Source organism: Erythranthe guttata, chromosome 10, assembly GCF_056151865.1.
Source record: "Erythranthe guttata isolate IM_541 chromosome 10, IM_541, whole genome shotgun sequence".
In the NCBI taxonomy this organism is placed as follows: Eukaryota; Viridiplantae; Streptophyta; class Magnoliopsida; order Lamiales; family Phrymaceae; genus Erythranthe; species Erythranthe guttata.
This window is the reverse complement of record NC_142542.1, coordinates 6,310,001-6,331,796: the sequence shown is the minus strand read 5'-3', so window position 1 is coordinate 6,331,796 and position 21,796 is coordinate 6,310,001. Positions and strand designations below refer to the sequence as shown.

General features: G+C 37.4%; 7 protein-coding genes, 3 long non-coding RNA genes and 1 pseudogene across 11 annotated transcripts; 7 read left to right on the top strand and 4 right to left on the bottom strand.

The window, feature by feature from the left end:
- Nucleotides 1-1,142: 1,142 nt before the first annotated feature.
- LOC105961254 (UDP-glycosyltransferase 86A1) lies at nt 1,143-3,285 on the bottom strand. The gene is made up of 2 exons (XM_012985493.2): nt 2,621-3,285; nt 1,143-2,210 (listed from the first exon to the last, which is right to left on the bottom strand). The coding sequence occupies exons 1-2, from the start codon at nt 3,150-3,152 to the stop codon at nt 1,270-1,272; spliced, it is 1,473 nt and encodes a 490-aa protein (XP_012840947.2). The 5' UTR covers nt 3,153-3,285; the 3' UTR covers nt 1,143-1,269.
- Nucleotides 3,286-3,919: 634 nt separating this feature from the next.
- On the top strand, nt 3,920-5,700 carry LOC105961255 (UDP-glycosyltransferase 86A1). The gene is made up of 2 exons (XM_012985494.2): nt 3,920-4,536; nt 4,630-5,700. Exons 1-2 carry the CDS (start codon nt 4,008-4,010, stop codon nt 5,613-5,615), a joined length of 1,515 nt encoding a protein of 504 aa, XP_012840948.2. The 5' UTR covers nt 3,920-4,007; the 3' UTR covers nt 5,616-5,700.
- A 427-nt stretch (nt 5,701-6,127) lies between these two features.
- Nucleotides 6,128-8,825, bottom strand: LOC105961262 (uncharacterized). The gene is made up of 5 exons (XR_016033968.1): nt 8,685-8,825; nt 8,015-8,589; nt 7,821-7,912; nt 6,907-6,982; nt 6,128-6,624 (listed from the first exon to the last, which is right to left on the bottom strand). It is a non-coding gene; the product is annotated as an uncharacterized LOC105961262 (long non-coding RNA).
- On the top strand, nt 6,198-7,836 carry LOC105961256 (UDP-glycosyltransferase 86A1). The gene is made up of 2 exons (XM_012985495.2): nt 6,198-6,747; nt 6,831-7,836. Exons 1-2 carry the CDS (start codon nt 6,198-6,200, stop codon nt 7,754-7,756), a joined length of 1,476 nt encoding a protein of 491 aa, XP_012840949.2. The 3' UTR covers nt 7,757-7,836.
- On the top strand, nt 8,037-9,768 carry LOC105961258 (UDP-glycosyltransferase 86A1). The gene is made up of 2 exons (XM_012985498.2): nt 8,037-8,568; nt 8,655-9,768. Exons 1-2 carry the CDS (start codon nt 8,037-8,039, stop codon nt 9,593-9,595), a joined length of 1,473 nt encoding a protein of 490 aa, XP_012840952.2. The 3' UTR covers nt 9,596-9,768.
- A 147-nt stretch (nt 9,769-9,915) lies between these two features.
- Nucleotides 9,916-11,809, top strand: LOC105961261 (UDP-glycosyltransferase 86A1-like; annotated as a pseudogene). Its single transcript, XR_016033967.1, has 2 exons — nt 9,916-10,504; nt 10,616-11,809. The product of XR_016033967.1 is annotated as a UDP-glycosyltransferase 86A1-like (transcript).
- Nucleotides 11,652-12,098, bottom strand: LOC105961263 (uncharacterized). The gene is made up of 2 exons (XR_016033970.1): nt 11,972-12,098; nt 11,652-11,884 (listed from the first exon to the last, which is right to left on the bottom strand). It is a non-coding gene; the product is annotated as an uncharacterized LOC105961263 (long non-coding RNA).
- On the top strand, nt 11,951-14,239 carry LOC105961260 (UDP-glycosyltransferase 86A1). Its single transcript, XM_012985500.2, has 2 exons — nt 11,951-12,549; nt 13,065-14,239. Exons 1-2 carry the CDS (start codon nt 12,018-12,020, stop codon nt 13,994-13,996), a joined length of 1,464 nt encoding a protein of 487 aa, XP_012840954.2. The 5' UTR covers nt 11,951-12,017; the 3' UTR covers nt 13,997-14,239.
- A 78-nt stretch (nt 14,240-14,317) lies between these two features.
- On the top strand, nt 14,318-16,172 carry LOC105961257 (UDP-glycosyltransferase 86A1). Its single transcript, XM_012985497.2, has 2 exons — nt 14,318-14,976; nt 15,091-16,172. Exons 1-2 carry the CDS (start codon nt 14,436-14,438, stop codon nt 16,020-16,022), a joined length of 1,473 nt encoding a protein of 490 aa, XP_012840951.2. The 5' UTR covers nt 14,318-14,435; the 3' UTR covers nt 16,023-16,172.
- Nucleotides 16,173-19,017: 2,845 nt separating this feature from the next.
- LOC105961264 (UDP-glycosyltransferase 86A1) lies at nt 19,018-21,252 on the top strand. The gene is given in 3 exon segments (XM_012985502.2): nt 19,018-19,582; nt 20,124-20,217; nt 20,219-21,252. Coding segments are annotated over 3 exon segments (1,386 nt in total). The 5' UTR covers nt 19,018-19,065; the 3' UTR covers nt 20,994-21,252.
- LOC148767372 (uncharacterized) lies at nt 20,684-21,664 on the bottom strand. The gene is made up of 2 exons (XR_016033969.1): nt 21,456-21,664; nt 20,684-21,317 (listed from the first exon to the last, which is right to left on the bottom strand). It is a non-coding gene; the product is annotated as an uncharacterized LOC148767372 (long non-coding RNA).
- Between the last annotated feature and the right edge of the window lie 132 nt (nt 21,665-21,796).

Sequence of the window (21,796 nt, the reverse complement as noted above, 5' to 3'; positions counted from 1 at the left end):
TTGTGTATTATTACCAAAAGAAATACTCCCTTCGTTCCTAAATAATTGTCACTTTTCACTTTTCACAAAGATTAAGAAATTCAATAAATATATCTTGATTTTAGAAAAATCATATAAAAATGACTAAAACAACCTTTATTATTTAATGATTTAAAAGAGAAAATTAATGAATAGAGGTTCATTAATAATGTTAAAACAGGAAAAATGCATTTAATGCAGTATTGAAAATCTAAAGTAGGGGTGAGCAAGTCGGACCCATCAACCCGCTACACTCGTCAAACCCGTGAAAAACCGCCCCGTTGGGACCGGACGGATAGATCCATCTATAGGATTGGGTCCTAAAATGGTGAAGAACCGTGGGTTTGGGTCTTAGACGGGTTCAATTTTTTTTAATACCCGTGAAACCCGTCCCGCCCCGCCATACAAAACGACGTCGTTTTGTTTACATTATATAGTATAATAAATTAATAATATTAATGAATAAATAAAGTATCTCTAGTGTATCAAAGACATAAATCAACTAAACTATAATTGTGGAAGTAATAGCTATAAAGATTATGAAAATCTCTAAGAAAATGTAGGAAAAAAAGCATATATATACAACGGTCAACACACGGCAGAAAAAAAGGAAGAAAATGGTGTTGAATGGAGCTGAATAGCGTTGGTTATGCTTGAAAAAGCTATATTTATTTTATTTAAATTTTGTCTTTTAAGTTATGAATTAGTTATTTTTAGTTTTATATTAATTTTTATTTACTCTTGACATTTACATTATTTATGTTTGGTTTCAATTTAAAATTTTAGGTTATTCATTTTAGTTTCTAATTATTCTCCCGTAAAACTTATAAATTATATATAAAAAAAAATAGTTTAGACGATAACGGGTTTCGACCCGTAAAGGTTGGGTCCTACTACAAACCCGCCATGGACCCGCCTATCATAAACCCGTTAAAAACCCACAAGTTCGGTTCTTCAAAATCAAGAACCGTTGTTTGACGGGACGAGGGCGGGTTTTGATAGAACCCGCGGGTTTATGGCCGCGCACACCCCTAATCTAAAGTGACAGATAATATAGAACAAAAATATTTTAAAAAAAAGACAGTTATTGTGGAACAGGTGGAGTAATTCGTACACTGCAGGTATTATAATAACTTTTTATAATTATATTCAAATAATAAAACTTCAATTTTCCAAATACTCAACTACAAATAATACAAATAAATTGGAAAAAATCGAAAAAGAAAAAGAAAACAAAATAAGCATGCTTCATCAAATAAGCTGCCTATCATAGTTTCTTCTCACTTTAGTATCCTCAATTCTAACTTTCATATCCTCGACAAATTTATCGAAATTCACCTCTGACGATCCATTCTCCGACAACGCGTTCTCCATCTTCTTCCTAATCAATTCGACATTCTTCCTCAGTTCGAAAGAACTCTCTCCACTCATCAAGAACTTAACCCTCTCCGCCACGTCATCACACGAGACGAGTCTCCCTTCTTCGCAGAGATTAATCCCAACCCTCCAATCATCCACAACTAATTTCCGATTACTCGTTTGATCCCCCAACAAAGGGAAGCACACCATCGGTTTTCCCGCCCACAAACTCTCCAATATCGAATTCCACCCGCAGTGCGTCAGAAATCCGCCGACACCACAGTTCGACAAAACGGAGTTCTGCTTGCACCAATTCACCACAATTCCCCTGTCTCCCACATTTTCTTGAAACCCGTCCGGCAAAACGTCTTTCACCTCGGAACTCACCACATCGGGCCTCAAAACCCATATGAAATAAACCCCACTAAGCATAAGTCCCTTCGCAATTGTTTCGATATCTCGTTTACTACTGTGGGCGTAGCTTCCGAACGAGGCGTACAAAACCGAGCCACTCGGCTTCGTTTCGAGCCATTTGCTGCAATCGGATTCGGACCATAAGTTCATTTGTATCGATGGGTTGGTGAAGTGATGCGGAAACAAGGGCCCGACCGGGTAAACCGGCAGGGTCTTTTTCAAGGTAGAAATCGGTTCGGGCTCAAGTTCTTCCATAGCGTTGAAGATAATGAAATCGGCCTTCTTTGCCTCCGCGAAGGCTTTCGGGATCACTCGGTGTATAGCTTTCGACGTGTCCGTCTCGTGGAGAAACGACGACAGGTCTTTCGGTTCGATTGCCTCAACACCCGGTATGTAATCTATGGTGTCCTTGCGGTTATCTAAATCGAAAAAAAATGATCACAATTAATAAAATGCAGGAAACTAAACGGAATCGCTATCATATTTACAGAATCATGAAATTGATTCTGAAATCATAAAATCAAGATCAACTCAGAGAAATTGATCCAAAATCAAGAATCTTACAACTCAAAAAAAAGGGCAAATTACGGCCGCACGTGATGTATGGCCAAATTACGAAAAAACCCTCTTGTTTGGGTAATTACTGTCACCCCTCCTCCCCTTCTGTTAAATATTTTTACATAAAATTAATGTAATTCGGTTATTTACCGAACCAAATTGTATATATAGTTCGGTAAATGGTATCAAATGTTGGCGTACGGAAATAAATATATAGAAAAAAATAAAAAGAAAAAGAAAAAAAAAAGGGGTTGTTGGATATTTCTCTCACCAATTGAGGCATAGTGGCCATTAATCTTCAACAAGTGAGTGTGGGAATACATGGAGAAAACCAGAGCAGGTTGAGTCCAGAAAGAAACATAAACAAGCCCATATTTGGCGGCAATTCCGTAACCCCAAGTCGAAATGGTATCCGAAACCAAGCAGTCGGGTCGGGGGTCCGAACCCGCGAGCTGACCCACGAGTTCATCCACGTGGGCAGGGTAAACATGCATCCTCCCCTCCATGAACTGTTCCCGGTTCAGAGACCGGTCGAACGACAACGGGAACCCGTCGCTGATTGTTATGTAACGTATATCCCGGCCCGAATCACGGGCCGGGCCAAATATATCGTCGCTAATTTTTGGTCGGGATTTAGTGATTTGGTCGTGTGTGGAGTGGGTGTTGACGAAGGTGATGGTGAAGCCCTTCGACGCGAGCTTCAACGCTAGTTGGATTGAAGGGTTTATGTGACCTTGGAAGGGAGGCGGTATTATTATTACATGATGATGATTAGGGTTTCTCTGATTTTCACTTTCTCCCATTTTTCTCGGATCTTTTGATTCTACTCTGATTGAATAATCACAAATATTTGAATTTGATAGGTGTAACTTTTGTTTTGTTGTGTGTTCATCATCCAGCTTGTCTTCACACACATTGTATGCATTATGTAATAAAATATTCTTCCTGCATACTTCAATATTAGTGAAAGAATATTTTTATATGTTTACTTTTATGGTGTTAAATTTAATGGAATCTTCCAGATTTTGTGGGATGTTAGCTAGTTTGTACTTGTTTTGTGCAAAAAACGCAGTTTCTAATGCACCACAATCTGATATTTACAATCGAGAGACACGTTTTATGATCATCTTGTTTTAAAATATGAAGCTCGAATGGGGTACAATGGGTACATACAGGAGAATATTCGACATAATCTAGAAGATTCTACTAAATTTGACACTGCAAGGGTGAACGGGTACGAAGATTCATAGTTGAGGAGTGGTTATAATTACCCAAACATGAGGATTTTTCGTAAATCGACCTTACTACCGTGATTTATCTGAGTCAATTAACACAAACTCACTTGCTCCAAACGATAAGTAATCTTACGGGACATGATCCTTTATTACGTCCATATTTCTAGCTGGTTCTAATATTTTGTAATGTGTTGTGTTGTCAAAGTCAGTTTTGCTTCTTCTAGCTCAATTCCTTATCACAAAACTGACATAATTTGTCCAGTTCTAAATATTACGTTTGTCAATACCACCACACAAATTCAATCCAACTATAGCATAAATCTTAAGCATGTTCATGTAATAATTAACAAAGCCATCTATCTATAAATATTTCACACAACACAATAATCTAATTAATTAAAAAAAAAAAAAAGATTAAGAGAAATGGAAGATGAGAGTGAGTGCACCAAGCCACATGCTATCATGATATCACTCCCATACCAAGGACACATTAACCCCTTTGTCAATCTCGCCCTCAAGCTCGCTTCCGAGGGCGTTTCCGTCACTTTTGTTCATCTCGAATTCGTTCACCACAAACTATCCAAAGCCCGTTGTAGCAACCCAAACGAATTCGATTTATTCTCCGAAGCTCGAGAATCGGGCCTCGACATACACTACACAACAATCGGCGACGGGTTTCCGCTCGAATTCGATCGTGATCTCCACCTCATGGAGTATTGGGAGTCCTTTCTGCGCGATTTTCCAGATATTGTCGATGAATTTGTCGCGGAAAAAATCCGATCGCATCCGGTCCGATATTTCTTGGTCTCCGACACTATATATTGGTGGTCGTCGATCGTCGCCGAGAAATACAAAATCGTGAATGTTTCGTTATGGACCGAACCAGCATTGGTGTTTTCGTTAATGTACCACTCTCATCTTCTTAGTGAAAATGGTCATTTTCCATGCAAAGGTATGTATTCATGCATACATTTAATTTTCTATATTTATTAAAAATAAATCTTATGTATCTAATTCTGATTTAATTGATTGTGTGTGACAACAGATGATATAGTAGAGGAAATAGATTATGTTCCAGGTGTTGGAAAAATAAGCACTCAAGATTTGATGCCATATCTCAAAGAAGCAGAATCACAAAGTATAACAAAGAAACTTTTATCCGTAGCGTTCGAGAATGTAAAGAATGCGGATTTCGTCCTACACAACACGGTTCAACGATTAGAATCCGAAACACTCTTGTATCTCAACAAGCACCTACCGAATTACGCGATCGGCCCTATCAATTTCTCCCAAAATCTCGCGGTCACTAATAATAAATCGGTCGTTAGCAAGACTAGTTTATGGTCGGAATCGGATTGCACGAAATGGCTCGGCTCGAAGCCATGCGGGTCGGTTTTGTACGTTTCGTTCGGGAGCCTTGTTCAGACAAGTAAGCAGGTGATCGAGGAAGTGGCTAATGGGCTTCTTCTTAGTGAAGTGAACTTCATTTGGGTGGTTCGGTTAGGTATTGCTGGATTTGGGGACGATTGTGGTGATAATAATGTTTTGCCGTTTGGATTTGAGGATGAGATTAAATTGAAGGATAGAGGGTTGATTATTCCGTGGTGCGATCAAATTAGGGTTCTTTCGAATCCGGCAATTGGGGGTTTTCTGACGCACTGCGGGTGGAATTCGACGCTGGAGAGTATGTGGTGTGGGGTGCCTATGATTTGTTACCCTATAGATTGGGATCAAGTTACTAATAGGAAATTAGTGGTTGATGATTGGAAGATTGGGGTTAATCTTTGTGATAATTATGGAAATAAATCATCTCTTGATAGGAAAAAAGTTGGTGAGAAGATTAAGCAGTTTATGAGTGAAGCTACTTGGAAAAGCTTGAAGCTGGAAGCTGTTAAAATTAAGCAGATTTTGGAGGAGGCGGTTGAAATTGATGGATCTTCTGAGGTTAATTTTGGTAATTTTGTCAAGGATTTGAGGGCTAAAATTATTGAGACTGCAGCTTCAACTGTGAATGGAAAATTGACCAATTAGAGATGATATATTATATGTATAAATATTATCTTGTGTGATATGTAATATGTTGCTTTGTATTCTAAATAATAAGTAATTCTTGAAATGATTTGGGTCTCATTTTTAGCTATAACTATTCCTAAATTATAAAATATCTATATTACTCCAAAATAACAAAAAGATTAAATTACAAATAGTCCTCTTGTATGAGTTGTGCCTACACTATGGGTGGAAATCGGACAAAATAGATCGAAAATAATTTTTTTCAAAATCTTTTAATTTTTATTTCAGAAGTAAAAAAGAGTTTCAATTTCGGTTCCAAAAAGTTCAAAATGCATCGAAATCGACGGAATCACAGCATATAGTTTCTGGTACCAATTAATATTTTTAAAGCGGATATTTATATTCTTCATATAAAATTCAACATTAATGAATATCCCCTTGTATAATTGGGAAACTCTCAACAAATCTAATTGTCTAACTGCGCACAACATAATTGACTAACTAGAAGACAAGTCAACAATACACAAAACTTTGGTCTTGTCAAAATTCGTTTTTGCTTCATTCCTTAACATATAAATTGTCTGAAATTCATTCCAAAAAATGTCATGTAATAATAACAAAGGCTCTCTACAGCAAAGGTTAGAATCAATGGCTGAGAGTAAATACAAGCCCCATGCTATTATGATATCAGTCCCATACCAAGGCCATATCAACCCCTTTGTCAGCCTTGCTCTCAAGCTTGCTTCAAGTGGCTTCTCCGTCACTTTCGTTCATTACGAATTTCTTCATAAAAAACTACCGAAACTCGATTTATTCTCCGAAGCTCGTGAATCAGGTCTTGACATACGTTACACGACAATTAAAGACGGGTTTCCTTCCGAATTCGATCGAGGTCTCCACCTCGAGGAGCACTGGGAATCCATATCGCTCGATCGTTCAGGTACGATCGATGAATTTGTCGGAAAGACGATCCAATCCGATCCAGATTCGGTCCATTTCTTGATTGCAGACACTATTACTGCATGGCCTGCAATAATTGCCAACAAGTACAACCTTATCAATGTCTCGTTCTGGACTCAACCAGCTTTAGTATTTTCGATGAACTATCACTTGGATCTTCTACGAGAAAACGGCCATTTTCCATGGAAAGGTATGTATGTATAAACTAAATCAACATTTCTTAATTAAGCAAACTAATATATCATGTACTGATTACTTTCTTGATTATATCAGGTAATACTGCAGAGGAAATAGATTATATTCCAGGAGTAGAGTCATTAAGCACAAGGGACTTGATACATTATCTTACCAAAACAGAATCGGAGAGTGTCATCACGAGAATTTCGTCACTGGCATTCGAGCGAGTAAAGAAGGCGGATTTTATCCTACACAACACAGTTCAAGAATTAGAATCCGAGACACTATCGGTTCTAAACAAACACCAACCAAATTACGCGATTGGCCCTGTTAATTTCTCCAAGAATCTTCCTAAAAGCATTGCCAACAAGAGTTTCTTGTCTGAATCGGACTGCACCAGCTGGCTCGAATCCAAACCAACTGGCTCGGTCCTGTACGTCTCGTTTGGGACCCTTGTTCAGATCAATAAGCAGGTGATTGAAGAACTAGCTTACGGGCTTCTACTTAGTGAAGTGAACTTCATTTGGGTTGTTCGACCAGGTATCGTTGGGTTTGGCGATGGTAATATTTTACCGATTGGATTCGAGGATAAAATTAAGGATAAAGGGTTGATTATTCAGTGGTGTGATCAGGTTAAGGTTCTTTCGAATCCGGCCGTTGGAGGGTTCTTGACTCATAACGGTTGGAATTCTACGGTGGAGAGCATGTGGTTTGGTGTTCCGATGATTTCTTATCCTATAGACTATGAACAACCCACTAATCGGAAATTAGTGGTTGATGATTGGAAGATTGGGATTAATTTTTGCGATTACGGAACATCTGTCGATAGGAAACAAGTGGTTGAGAAGATTAAGCACTTAATGAATGGAAATAGTTCTACAAGCCTGAGGCAAGAAGCAGATAAGGTGAAGGGAATTTTACAGAAGGCAGTCGAAATTGATGGATCGTCCGAGAGAAACTTTGCTCAATTTATTGAGGATTTGAGGGCCAAAATTCACGAAACAGCTTTAAATACGAATTAGTATTTCCTGATTATTTTTCTTGTTGATTATTCCGAAATTTCAAATATTAAAAATGTCCTAGTACCTGTTGTCTTGTCAAATTCTGAATTGCGTTTCTTAGCTCCATTCCTCATCACAAACTGGCGTAATTTGTCTAGTTCTGAATGCTACGTACGCCTGCCAATAGCACCACACAAATTCAATCCAGAAAATATCAGATAATAATTAACAAAAGCCACCACCTATACACAATACTTCATACAATACAATCTAACAAACCTGCAAAAATTAAGAGAGAGAAATGGCAGCAGAGAGTGCGTGCAAAAAGTCGCATGCTATTATGATATCAGTTCCTTACCAAGGACACATTAACCCCTTTGTTGGACTTGCTCTTAAGCTTGCTTCTAATGGCTTCTCCATCACTTTTGTTCATCTTGAATTTATTCACCACAAATTATCAAAAGCCCATCATAAAAATCCAGAAGAATTCGATTTATTTTCTGAAGCTCGAGAATCAGGTCTCGATATACGTTACACAACAATGAGCGATGGTTTTCCTCTGGAATTTGATAGAGATCTCCACATTATGGAGTATTGGGAGTCCCTTCTGCGCGATTTTCCAACTATAGTCGAAGAATTTGTTGGAAAGATAATTCGATCTGATCAAGTTTCAGTCTATTTCTTGGTTGCTGATACTAATTATTTTTGGCCAGCTACCATTGCAAAGAAATACAACCTTGTTAATGTTTCTTTATGGACTGAACCAGGCTTGGTGTTCTCTTTGATTTACCACTTGGATCTTCTGAGAGAAAAGGGTCATTTTCCATGTAAAGGTATGTATCTTCTTCTTCTAGCTAGAATTGTGAATTAAAAAAAAAAAAAGTGTTATAAAATTAATTTTTTGAATTGACTGTCACAGATAATATCGAGGATGAAATAGATTATGTACCTGGAGTTGGAAAAATAAGCACAAGAGACTTGATGCCATATCTAAAGGAAGCTGAATCACAAAGTGTATTAACGAGAATTTTATCAGCGTCATTTAAGGAAGTAAAGAAAGCAGATTTTATCCTGCACAACACAGTTCAAGAATTAGAATCGGAGACACTCTCATCTCTCAACAAATACCAACCAAATTATGCAGTTGGCCCTATTAATTTCTCCAAGAGTAATCTTCCGACAAATACTACTGTCAGCAAGAGTTTATGGTCCGAATCAGACTGCACCAAATGGCTCGACTCCAAGCCAATGGGCTCGGTTTTGTACGTTTCGTTCGGGAGCCTTGTTCAGACAAGTAAGCAGGTGATTGAGGAATTGGCTCATGGGCTTCTTCTTAGTGAAGTGAACTTCATTTGGGTGGTTCGATTAGGTATTGCTGGATTTGGGGATGATTGTGGTGATAATAATGTTTTACCGTTTGAATTTGAGGATGAGATTAAAATGAAGGATAAAGGGTTGATTATTCCGTGGTGCGATCAAATTAGGGTTCTTTCGAATCCGGCAATTGGAGGCTTCTTGACTCATAATGGTTGGAATTCGACTTTGGAGAGCATGTGGTGCGGGGTTCCAATGATTTGTTATCCTATAAATTGGGATCAGCCTACTAATAGGAAATTAGTGGTTGATGATTGGAAGATTGGGATTAATCTTTGTAATTATGGAACATCTGTTGATAGGAAACAAGTTGCTGAGAAGATTAAGCAATTAATGAGTGGAACTACTTCTATGAGTTTGAGGAAAGAAGCAGATAACATAAAGGCAATATTGCAGAAGGCAGTCGAAGTTGATGGATCGTCCGAGAAAAACTTTGATCAATTTATAGAGAATTTGAGGGCCAAAATTTCAAATAATGAAAATTAGGAACTGATCCTTAACCAGAACTGTTGGTTAAGCAGAGCTTTTCAATAGAAAATCGAGTTAATTAAAAAGAATCATGTTCACTCAGTTACAGTCTTCCTTGATTTCAGCTATATACAAACAATTCTTATACATGACTTATATAATATACATAAATCTTTTAGCTGGTAGTGATACCTGTTGTCTTGTCAAATTCTGTTTTGCTTCTCTTAGCTCCATTCTTATCACAAACTGGCATAATTTGTCTAGTTCTGAATGCTACGTACGCCTGTCAATAGCACCACACAAATTCAATCCAGAAAATATCAGATAATAATTAACAAAAAGCCACCTATATACAATACAATCTAAAAAAGACCTGCAAAAATTAAGAGAGAAAAATGGCAGCTAAGAGTGAGTGCATAAAGTCACATGCTATTATGATATCACTCCCATACCAAGGACACATTAACCCCTTTGTCAGTCTTGCTCTTAAGCTTGCTTCTAATGGCTTTTCCGTCACTTTTGTTCATTTCGAATTCGTTCACCAGAAATTATCCAAGGCCATCCATAGCAATAACACTGAAGTTGATTTATTCTCTGAAGCTCGAGAATCAGGTCTTGACATACGTTACACAACCATCACTGATGGTTTTCCTTCAGAATTTGATCGGGAGCTTCACTTTGAGGAATATTTGGAGTCCATAACGTTCGATTTGCCATCTATAATTGATGAATTTGTCGGAAAGACAATCGAATCTGATCCATATTCCGTCCATTTCTTGGTTTCTGACACTATTTACGCATGGTCTGGAAAAATCTCCGACAAGTACAACCTTATCAATGTTTCACTCTGGACACAACCAGCCCTGCTGTTTTCTTTAGGTTATCACATGGAGCTTCTAAGAGAAAAGGGTCATTTCCCATGGAAAGGTATGCATAAATTAAATCTACATCTTGCTAATTCCTCTCCTGTTATAAACATAAAATATTCGCATTATTTCATTTCTCATACTTATGTGTAGTAGCTTTCTTCAATGTCAGGCAATATAGCCGAGGAAATAAACTACGTTCCAGGAGTTCAGTCAATAAGCACAAGAGACTTGATGCCGTATTTTACAAAAGCAGAGTCGGAATATATTCCAACCAAAGTCTCATCCGTGGCATTCGGCAAGTAAAGAAGGCGGATTTCATCCTACACAACACTGTGTATGAGTTAGAATCTCAGACACTCTCAGCTCTCAGCAAATACCAACCAAATTACGCAATTGGCCCTATTAGGTTCTCCAAGAATGTTCCAACAAATGATGTCAGCAAGAGTTTTTGGTCTGAATCAGACTGTACAAACTGGCTAGACTCCAAGTCCCCTGGCTCAGTTTTGTACGTTTCATTTGGAAGTTCTGTTCAGACCAATAAGCAGGTGACTGAAGAAGTGGCTTACGGGATTCTTCTCAGTGAAGTGAACTTCATTTGGGTGATTCGACCAGGTATCCTCGGTTCTCCTGATAACAATGTTTTACCATTTGGATTCGAGGATGAGATTAATATTAAGGACAAAGGGTTGATTATTCCATGGTGTGATCAAATTAAGGTTCTTTCTAATCCGGTTATTGGAGGGTTCTTGACACATTGTGGGTGGAATTCGACTTTGGAGAGCATGTGGTGTGGGGTTCCAATGATTTGCTACCCTATAGACTGGGATCAACCTACTAATAGGAAATTAGTGGTTGATGATTGGAAGATTGGGATTAATCTTTGTGATTACGGAACATCAGTTGATAGGAAACAAGTTGCTGAGAAGATTAAGCAATTAATGAGCGGAAATAGTTCTAAGAGCTTGAGGCAAGAAGCAGATAACGTAAAGGCGATTTTGCAGAAGGCAGTTGAAATTGATGGATCGTCCGAGAAAAACTTTGATCGATTTATCGAAGATTTGAGGGGAAAAATTCACGAAACAGCTTGAAATTTGAGTTAGTACCACCAGATCATTTTTCGTAATGATTATTCAGAAATCAAATAATGAAAGAATTGAACATTAACCAGAACTGTCAGTTAAGCAGAGGTTTTCAATTAAAAAAAAAAAAAATAAGCAGAAAGTTAATTCGAGTTAATTAAAATGATTCATATTCACTCAGTTACAATCTTCCCTGATTTCAACTATATACAAACAATTCTTATGCATGATTAATATAATAAATAGATCTTTTAGCTGGTCCTAGTACCTGCTGTCTTGTCAAATTCTGAATTGCGTCTCTTAGCTCCATTCTTATCACAAACTGGCATAATTTGTCTAGTTCTGAATACTACATACGCCTGTCAATAGCACCACACAAATTCAATCCAGAAGATATCAGATAATAATTAAGAGAGAGAAAATATCAGAAAATACTACATACATACCTCATACAACACAATCTAACAAACCTGCAAAAATTAAGAGAGAGAAATGGCAGCAGAGAGTGAGTGCATAAAGTCACATGCTATAATGATATCAGCCCCTTACCAAGGTCACATAAACCCCTTTGTCAGTCTTGCTCTCAAGCTTGCTTCTAATGGCTTTTCCATCACTTTTGTTCATTTCGAATTCGTACACGACAAATTATCCAAGGCCCTCCATAGCAATAATAATGAAGTTGATTTATTCTCTGAAGCTCGAGAATCAGGTCTTGACATACGTTACACAACCATTGCTGATGGTTTTCCTTCTGAATTTGATCGGGAACTTCACTTTGAGGAATATTGGGAGTCCATAACGTTCGATTTTCAATCTATAATCGACGAATTTGTCGGCAAGACAATCGAATCTGATCCATATTCAGTCCATTTCTTGGTTGCCGACACTATTTATGTATGGCCTGGAAAAATTTCCGACAAGTACAACCTTATCAATGTTTCACTCTGGACTCAACCAGCCCTGGTGTTTTCTTTAGGTTATCACATAGAGCTTCTAAGAGAAAAGGGTCATTTCCCATGGGGAGGTATGTATAAATTAAATCTACATCTTGTTAATTCATCTCTTGTGAAAAATAAAATAATAAAATATTCGCAGTAATTAATTTCCTGAAATTTTGAATGTCGTTTCACTTATATTAATATTGTAGTCCTTTGAGGTAGCTTTTTAATCCAAACTTAAATCAGTTGAGGTAGCTTTTTAATCCAACTTAAATCAGCTAGATTGGATGCCAGGTGACAAAGTTATGCATGAATGACTTATATCTTGAATTTTTAATAACTCAAAACATCAAAATTGCGGGCAGTCTTCATTGATTCATGCATATCTTTCCCACCCTACATCCAATCTTCGTGATTCAAGTTGGATTAGAAAGCTAACTCAAAGAACTCCACCTTTTGTGTTTTGAGTTTTGCCAAATTCAGCCACATAATTGGTCAAAATCAAGTTTGAAGTTGAAACGGTATCATTAAAACCGAAACGACATTTATCACATCCTTTAAAATTCTCATACTTACATGTAGTAGCTTTCTTGACTGTCAGGCAATATAGATGAGGAAATAAACTACATTCCAGGAGTTGAGTCAATAAGCACAAGCGACTTGATGCCGTATCTTATAAAAGCAGAATCACAAATCTTACGAACCCGAATTTGTTCTGTGGCATTCGAACAAGTAAAGAAGGCGGATTTTATCCTACACAACAATGTATATGAGTTAGAATCTCAGACACTCTCAGCCCTCAGCAAATACCAACCAAATTACACAATCGGCCCTGTTAAGTTCTCCAAGAATATTCCAACAAATGATGTCAGCAAGAGTTTTTGGTCAGAATCAGACTTCACCAACTGGCTAGACTCCAAGTCCCGCGGCTCGGTTTTGTACATTTCGTTTGGAAGTTTTGTTCAGACAAATAAGCAGGTGATTGAAGAAGTGGCTTATGGGCTTCTTCTGAGTGAAGTGAACTTCATTTGGGTGATTCGACCAGGCATCCTCGGTTCTTCTGATAGCAATGTTTTACCATTTGGATTCGTGGATGAAATAAATATTAAGGATAAAGGGTTAATTATTCCGTGGTGCGATCAGATTAAGGTTCTTTCAAATCCAGCCGTTGGGGGGTTCTTGACACATTGTGGGTGGAATTCGACGTTGGAGAGTATGTGGTGTGGGGTGCCCATGATTTGTTACCCTATAGACTGGGATCAACCTACTAATAGGAAATTAGTGGTTGATGATTGGAAGATTGGGGTTAATCTTTGTGATTACGGAACATCAGTTGATAGGAAACAAGTTGCTGAGAAGATTAAGCAATTAATGAGCGGGATTAGTTCTAAGAGCTTGAGGCAAGAAGCAGATAACGTAAAGACGATCTTGCATAAGGCAGTCGAAATTGATGGATCGTCCGAGAGAAACTTTGCTCAATTTATCAAGGATTTGAGGGCGAAACTTCAAGAAACGGCTTTCAATTTGAACTAGCACTGCCTGATCACTTTTTGTAATGATTATTCCAAAATTTCAAATAGTTAGAAGTAGGAATTGATCATTAACCAGAACTATCGGCAGAGCTTTTCAATTATAAGAAACTAGAGCAGAAAGTGAATTCGAGTTAATTAAAATGACTCGTGTTCACTCAGTTACAATATTCCCTGATTTCAGCTCTATCAAACAATTCTTGTACATGACTAAGATAATATAGATAGATCTTTTAGGTGGTCCTAATACTTGTTGTCTTGTCAGTTTCTATTTTGCTTCTCTTAGCTCCATTCATTATCACAAACTGATTGAATACCATATCTGTCAATAGCACCACACAAATCCAATCCAGAAAATATCACGTAATAAATTATGAAAAAGCCACCATATACGTACCTCAGACAACGAAATCTAACAAACCTGCAAAAATTAAGAGACAAAAATGGCAGCAGAGAGTGAGTGCATAAAGTCACATGTTATTATGATATCAGTCCCATACCAAGGTCACATTAACCCCTTTGTCAGCCTTGCTCTCAAGCTTGCTTCTAATGGCTTTTCCATCACTTTTGTTCATTTCGAATTCGTTCACCACAAATTATCCAAGGCCCTCAATAGCAATAACACAAGCTCTACTGAAGTCGATTTATTCTCCGAAGCTCGCGAATCAGGTCTTGACGTACGTTACACAACCATCGAAGATGGTTTTTCTTCTGAATTTGATCGGGAACTCCACTTTGAGAAGTACTGGGAGTCCATAACGTTCGATCTTTTAGGTATGATCGATAAATTTGTTGGAAAGACAATCCAATCTGATCCAAATTCAGTCCATTTCTTGGTTGCCGACTGTGTTTACGCATGGCCTGGAGCAATTGCCGACAAGTACAACCTTGTCAATGTTTCATTCTGGACCGAACCAGCCTTGGTATTTTCTTTACAGTACCACATGGAGCTTCTAAGAGAAAAGGGTCATTTTCCATGTAAAGGTATGTATATGTGAATCTACATCTTCTTACTTATATTCCTCTCCTACGCAAAAAATGAGATATTCGCACTATTTAGTTTCTTATATTTGTAGTAACTTTCTTGACTATGATCAGGCAATATAGACGAGGAAATAAACTACATTCCAGGAGTTGAGTCGATAAGCACAAGGGACTTCATGCCATATCTTAAAAAAGCAGAATCGGAATATGTACCGACTAGAGCTGCATCCGTGGCATTCGAGCGAGTAAAGAAGGCGGATTTTATCCTACACAACACTGTGTATGAGTTAGAATCCCAGACACTCTCGGCTCTCAGCACATACCAACCAAATTATGCAATTGGCCCTATTAAGTTCTTCAAGAATATTCCAACAAATGATGTCAGCAAGAGTTTTTGGTCTGAAACAGACTGCACCAACTGGCTAGACTCCAAGTCCCCCGGCTCGGTTTTGTATGTTTCGTTTGGAAGTTTTGTGCCAACAAGTAAGCAGGTTATCGAAGAATTAGCTTATGGGCTTCTTCTCAGTGAAGTAAACTTCATTTGGGTGATTCGACCAGGTATCCTCGGTTCTGCTGATAACAACGTTTTACCGTTTGGATTTGAGGATGAGATTAAGGATAAAGGATTGATTATTCCATGGTGCAATCAGATTAAGGTTCTTTCTGATCCAGCGGTTGGAGGGTTCTTGACACATTGTGGGTGGAACTCTACGTTGGAAAGCATGTGGTGTGGGGTTCCCATGATTTGTTATCCCATGGATTGGGATCAACCGGTCAACAGAAAACTAGTGGTTGATGATTGGAAGATTGGGATTAATCTTTGTGAATATGGAACATCAGTTGATAGGAAACAAGTTGCTGAGAAAATTAAGAAGTTAATGAGTGGAAATACTTCTAAGAGCTTGAGGCAAGAAGCAGATAACGTAAAGGCGATTTTACAGAAGGCAGTCGAAATTGATGGATTGTCCGAGGGAAGCTTTACGCAATTTATCAATGATTTGAGGAAGAATCTACACGAAACAGCTTTAAATGTAAATAAAAAATGACCAACGAGAGATGCAGTTGATCATTTTGAGTCATACCACTTTTATATATTTTTAAGAATCAATTCTTGAATTCCGTTTGGTTAACCTACAAACTACTCCGTATTTTTCAAGTTTTATTGGATTTCATATTTTATTTTTGAACAGTATAAAGAACTCGGCAGGGCAAAATCAATTGATAATTGATATCTGCTGCAAGTTTCACTGTGGTGGTTAGTGGTATGTGCAGTAGACAAGGTGTTTTGCTGACATGGTAATGCAATCAAGCATTGTTTTGGAACTAGTGTTACTTCGAAAGGTGGCTTCTAGAGCCACTTCTAAAGCTTCAGCTCAGTACAAAATCGACTAAAATGGTGATGGTTTTCTCCAAGTAAACCAAAATTTCTCCGCATTCTTGTTCTTAGTATAAAAATAAAAAAAATCAGAAAACGAACTACAATAGCACACACACAGAGGCCAACTAAAAAGAACACAACAAGAACTTCATTGAGTTTCCTAATTTCATAGAAACACCAAACAGAAAAAATCATTCACACACAATATCAGATATAACAATTCCAAGTATTAACCCTAATAAGTAGTATGCGTACCGTCTTCTCTTAGTGGCGAACGGGTTTCCAACAGAAAGCTCAATGTGACGGAGCAATACCGAAGACAGAGATATATTTTGGAATCTGCAAACTGATTATTTAAGAGTCGCGGCGAAAGTGAAGAGAAGAGTGAAGAATCGTTCAGAATTAAGAAAAGAGGGATTTTAGATTTTAGGGATTTCAATTTTCACGTTTGGGTGTTTGAAGGTTCGAAGGGTCTCGAATTCGCGCGCTCTAAATTTAGACCTAATTTAAGACAGAATATTTGGGATTTTTTTTTTGGAAATTTTGGAGTTATTTTCGAATATCAAAATAGGATCAGAAATCGGAATTCCCAAAAAATTTATGTAATTGATAATTCCAATTTCAATTCCAATCCAAAAAAAATCGAAAAATTTGAAAATTGGAATATCGGATATCCGAATGAAGAATTATGTTCCAAAGTCTAAAAAAAGGATTGACATTGATTTTGCCCTAATTTTAGCCCCAATGTGGATTTTTTTGTTTTTCTTTTTCTTTGTTGAGACCATAATCCATGTGCATTGCACGTAGGGGTGAAAGTCGGATGGATCGGATCGGAATTAGCCTTTTCGGAAAATTTCCAAAAAATTTTGGAAGTACAAAATCAATTCCAATTCCAATTCCAAAAGACCCGGAAATTTCGGAATTTCGGAAAAAAATCGGAAATCACATAAGCTTTAAAATTTCAAAACTTAGCCGAAATTTTCTAAAATGTTCATAATTTTTCGAAAATAAGAGCATCCACGTCGATAAAAGTAAAACAAATAACTACTAGATTTCAGTTCAAAAAAAATAAATAAAAATAAACACATCATAATATCCAATATAACTTCTAACAACAATTCATTATGTCAAAATCCTAAAACAAAACTTGTAGGTGCATTTTTTGGAAAATAAGTATTGTACAATATATACTATTTATAGGTGTATTTTTCGGAAAAAAAAATCGGAATTTTTCGGAATTAATTTCGGAATTAAATCGGATCGGAAATCGGAAATTCCAAATTTATTTTATATAATTCCAATTCCAATCCAAAAAAATCGGAAAATTTCAGAAATCGGAATGAAAAAAGTTGTTCCAAAATCGGAACTTTTCGGATCGGAACCGGCGGAAATTGGAAAATCCGTTCTAACTTGCACCCCTAATTGCACGTGACACTCTTTCCTAATACATACTTATGACCTATCCTCTTGTCAAATTTCTGTTAGGCATTCATCGCTTATCACAAAACTGACATAATTAATTTTGTCATGTACTGTAATATATATATAATTAACAAACCAACCTGTATCAACCTCAAAAAAAAAAAAAAAAAAAAAAAAAAACAGCTTCAAAAATTCAAGAAAATGGCAGCTGATCACAATGAGTGCATAAACTCACCTGCTATAATGATTATCAGCCCCATACCAAGGTCACATTAACCCCTTTGTCAATCTCGCCCTCAAGCTCGCTTCGGAGGGCGTTTCCGTCACTTTTGTTCATTTTGAATACGTTCACCACAAACTATCCAAGGCCCTCAATAGGCACTAATATGTATCTACATCTTCTTAATTGTATTCGCACTATTTAGTTACTCATACTTGTAATAACTTTCTTGATTGTGATCAGGCGATATAGACGAGGAAGTAAACTACGTCCCAGGAGTCGAATCGATAAGCACAAGCGACTTCATGCCGTATCTTAAAAGATCAGAATCGGAATATTTACCGACCAGAGTTTCATCCGTGGCATTCGAGCGAGTAAAGAAGGCGGATTTTATCCTGCACTTTTCAAGAATTAGAATCCGAGACGCTCTCAGCTCTCGGCAAATACCAACCAAATTACACAATCGGCCCTATTAAGTTCTCCAAGAATATTCCGACGAATGATGTCAGCAAGAGTACTTTTTGGTCGGAATCAGAATGCACCCACTGAGGGTTGATTATTCCGTGGTGCGATTAAAGTAGGGTTCTTTCGAAACGCATTGTGGGTGGAATTCTACGTTCGAGAGTATGTGGTGTGGGGGGGCCTATGATTTGCTATCCTATAGACTGGAAATTAGTGGTTGGAATTTGTGCACCGCAAGCTGTCGAAGGCCAATCATATCTAAAAAATCGAAACGAATTCAATCGTAACATGGCACAAGTTGATTTATGTCTTTTACGCAGATATACGTACATAAAAGACAGAAAAATAAAGTAATAATGCCTTTTTAGAGCTCATTCAAAACACAACCTGACAAAAAACAGGTAAGGCAATGAATTGACCCATCTTGATACAGTTCACTATGTTTAAAAACAAAAACCAAGCCAGCTAACATTAAAGTGACACTAATTATGATTTATTACCGACCGTCCGATTTTGAATTTAATCACTTATATTATATAAGTGACTGTAATATATAAGTTATATATTACAGTCACCTTCTTCTTGCAGCAATCGAAGAAAAAGAAAAATGGCTTCAAAGGCTCACGCAATAATGATAGCACTTCCATACCAAGGCCACATCACACCCTTTATCAATCTAGCCACAAAACTCGCTTCCAAGGGATTCGTTATCACCTTCGTTCACCTCGAGTTTATCCACCAAATGATGCTGTCACAATCTCGGGATAATACAATCCAACCGGATTTATTTTCCGGAGCGCGTGAATCCGGTCTCGATATACGCTACGAAACGATTTCCGACGGATTTCCGTTGGAATTCGATCGAGCTCTTCATACAGACGAGTATTGGGAGTCCATGCTGAGTGATTTCCCTCACCGAGTCGATGAGTTAGTGACCGAAATAATTCGGGCTAATCCGTGTTCGGCACATTTCTTGGTTACCGACACTTTGTATACATGGCCTGCAGAAATTGCCAAGAAGCATAATCTGGTCAATGTTTCTTTCTGGACTGAACCTGCTTTGGTGTTTTCTTTAGCTTACCACATTGACCTTCTAACAGAAAATGGACATTTTCCATGTAAAGGTAACTAATTTTTCTTTCTTTTTTTTTTTTTTTTTTTTTTTTTATTTTTCCTAATTTACATATTTGTTAAGGGTAATTACACCTACAACCCTGAGGTATGCTAAAATAACTTTAAAGTCCCTGTAGTATTGATAATTACAACCACACCTCTGAAACAATTACCGGAGCCAAGATTTCATGTTCTGGAGACCGATATGCACTATATTTGTTTCCATCGGGGCCGTTAATGCTACAATAGACGAAAATTTAGTAATTTTTTTATATAAAATAATAAGGAATTAAGAAATACTAGAAGAGCCATGTCATCCCCTAGTTTTATGTTGTCTCCATCACTGCCTGAAACTAATAATCCGTTAGAACCCTAACCGAATAACTTATCCAATGCATCATTTCTAACAATGTTTCAGAGGGTGATTGTAATTACCGATACTACAGGGACCTTAAAGTTATTTTAACATACCTCAGGGGTGTACGTGTAATTTACCCTTTTTTTTTTTTTTTAATTTATTGATTTTTGTTATATTATGATTATTATTACCAGACCATGTTGAGGAGGAAATAAAGTACCTGCCTGGAATTGAGTCAATAAGTACAAAGGATTTAATGCCATACCTGAAGGAATCTGCCATAGGAACCCAGAGCATTTCAACAAGTGAAGAAAGCAGATTTTATCTTACACAACACAGTTCAAGAATTCGAATCCAGTACACTCTCAGCTCTCAACAAACACCAACCAAATTACGCAATCGGCCCCGTCAATTTCTCCAAAAATCTCGGAACAAATTACGCAGTCAGCAACAGCTTATGGTCGGAACACGACTGCACCCACTGGCTCGAACACAAGCCGCCCGGCTCGGTTCTGTACATCTCGTTCGGTAGCCTAGTTGAAATCAGTAAGCAGCTTGTAGAAGAAATAGCTTATGGGCTTCTACTTAGTGAAGTAGATTTTATTTGGGTGGTTCGAGGAGATAGTTTCGATTCTCTTATGGATAATCTTAGGGTCGAAAGTAAAGAAAAGGGGCTTATAATTCCGTGGTGCGATCAAATTAGGGTTCTTTCGGATCCGGCTATTGGAGGGTTTTTCACACACTGTGGGTGGAATTCGATACTGGAGAGTATGTGGTGTGGGGTACCGATGATTTGTTATCCGTTAGAGTATGATCAACCGACTAATCGGAAATTAGTGGTCGATGATTGGAAAATCGGGATTAGTCTTTGTGATTACGGAATAAGTGTTGATCGAAAAGAAGTTGCTAAGAAGATTAAGAAGGTGATGAGTGGAGATTTGAAGCATGAGGTGAAGAAAGTAAATAGGATATTGGTGGATGCTTTGGATGCCGTTGGATCTTCGGAGCGAAATTTCGATCAATTTACGAAGGATTTGAGAGCCAAACTATTTGTTAGTGAATAGTGACATATTTAATTTGTATTTGCATAAATCAAAATCCAATTAATTGGATTTTAATTTGCAATTTATGGCTTCAGCTTTCCACTTTAGTAAGTAAGAGTCAGTACCACGGTCTAACACGTGCTTCTCCCAATCCGACGGCACTCCAAAGGGATTTTCATTCAGCCATTCTGTATTATTATTAGTTTCCACATCTTGCGAATGCTCCGAAATTACGAGTCTACCCTTGCCGTACTCGATGAATTTGTTTTTTCTTCTAAAATGAAGTTCTTGTTGCTGGTTTGTTCTTCTAAACCATAAATGAAATAGCACACATACATAGGCCAGCTGAAAAGAACACAACAAGAACTTGATATCAACAAACAGTTTCCGAATTTCATAGAAACACCAAACAGAAAAAATCATTCACACACAAGATTAGATATAACAATTAAAAGTATTAACCCTAATAATTAGTATGCGTACCTTCTTCTCTTAGTGGCGAATGGGTTTCCAACAGAAAGCTTGATGTAATGCAGCAATACCGAAGATAGAGAGAGATTTTGTAGTATGGAAACTGATTATTTAAGAGTCGCAGCCAAATTGAAGAGAAGAGTGAAGAATCGTTCAGATTTAGGAAAAGAGGGATTTTATACTTTAGGGATTTCAATTTTCACGTTTGGGTGTGTGAAGGTTCTAAGGGATTGGGATTGGCGCGCTCTGCTCTAAATTTATACCTAATTTCTTTAAATGTTAAAAATTAACGAAATAGTAAAATGACCAATTCAATGTTGGAGTTTGGACTATTGTTATGATTCAAAGAATAA

Coding starts and splice junctions, on each gene's coding strand:
- LOC105961254 (XM_012985493.2), bottom strand. CDS start 3,152: ATGGGAGAAAGTGAAAATCAGAGAAACCCTAATCATCATCATGTAATA. Junction 2,211..2,620: donor TGGCCACTATGCCTCAATTG/GTGAGAGAAATA, acceptor TTTTCGATTTAG/ATAACCGCAAGGACACCATA.
- LOC105961255 (XM_012985494.2), top strand. CDS start 4,008: ATGGAAGATGAGAGTGAGTGCACCAAGCCACATGCTATCATGATATCA. Junction 4,537..4,629: donor TGGTCATTTTCCATGCAAAG/GTATGTATTCAT, acceptor GTGTGACAACAG/ATGATATAGTAGAGGAAATA.
- LOC105961256 (XM_012985495.2), top strand. CDS start 6,198: ATGTCATGTAATAATAACAAAGGCTCTCTACAGCAAAGGTTAGAATCA. Junction 6,748..6,830: donor CGGCCATTTTCCATGGAAAG/GTATGTATGTAT, acceptor TGATTATATCAG/GTAATACTGCAGAGGAAATA.
- LOC105961258 (XM_012985498.2), top strand. CDS start 8,037: ATGGCAGCAGAGAGTGCGTGCAAAAAGTCGCATGCTATTATGATATCA. Junction 8,569..8,654: donor GGGTCATTTTCCATGTAAAG/GTATGTATCTTC, acceptor TGACTGTCACAG/ATAATATCGAGGATGAAATA.
- LOC105961260 (XM_012985500.2), top strand. CDS start 12,018: ATGGCAGCAGAGAGTGAGTGCATAAAGTCACATGCTATAATGATATCA. Junction 12,550..13,064: donor GGGTCATTTCCCATGGGGAG/GTATGTATAAAT, acceptor CTTGACTGTCAG/GCAATATAGATGAGGAAATA.
- LOC105961257 (XM_012985497.2), top strand. CDS start 14,436: ATGGCAGCAGAGAGTGAGTGCATAAAGTCACATGTTATTATGATATCA. Junction 14,977..15,090: donor GGGTCATTTTCCATGTAAAG/GTATGTATATGT, acceptor GACTATGATCAG/GCAATATAGACGAGGAAATA.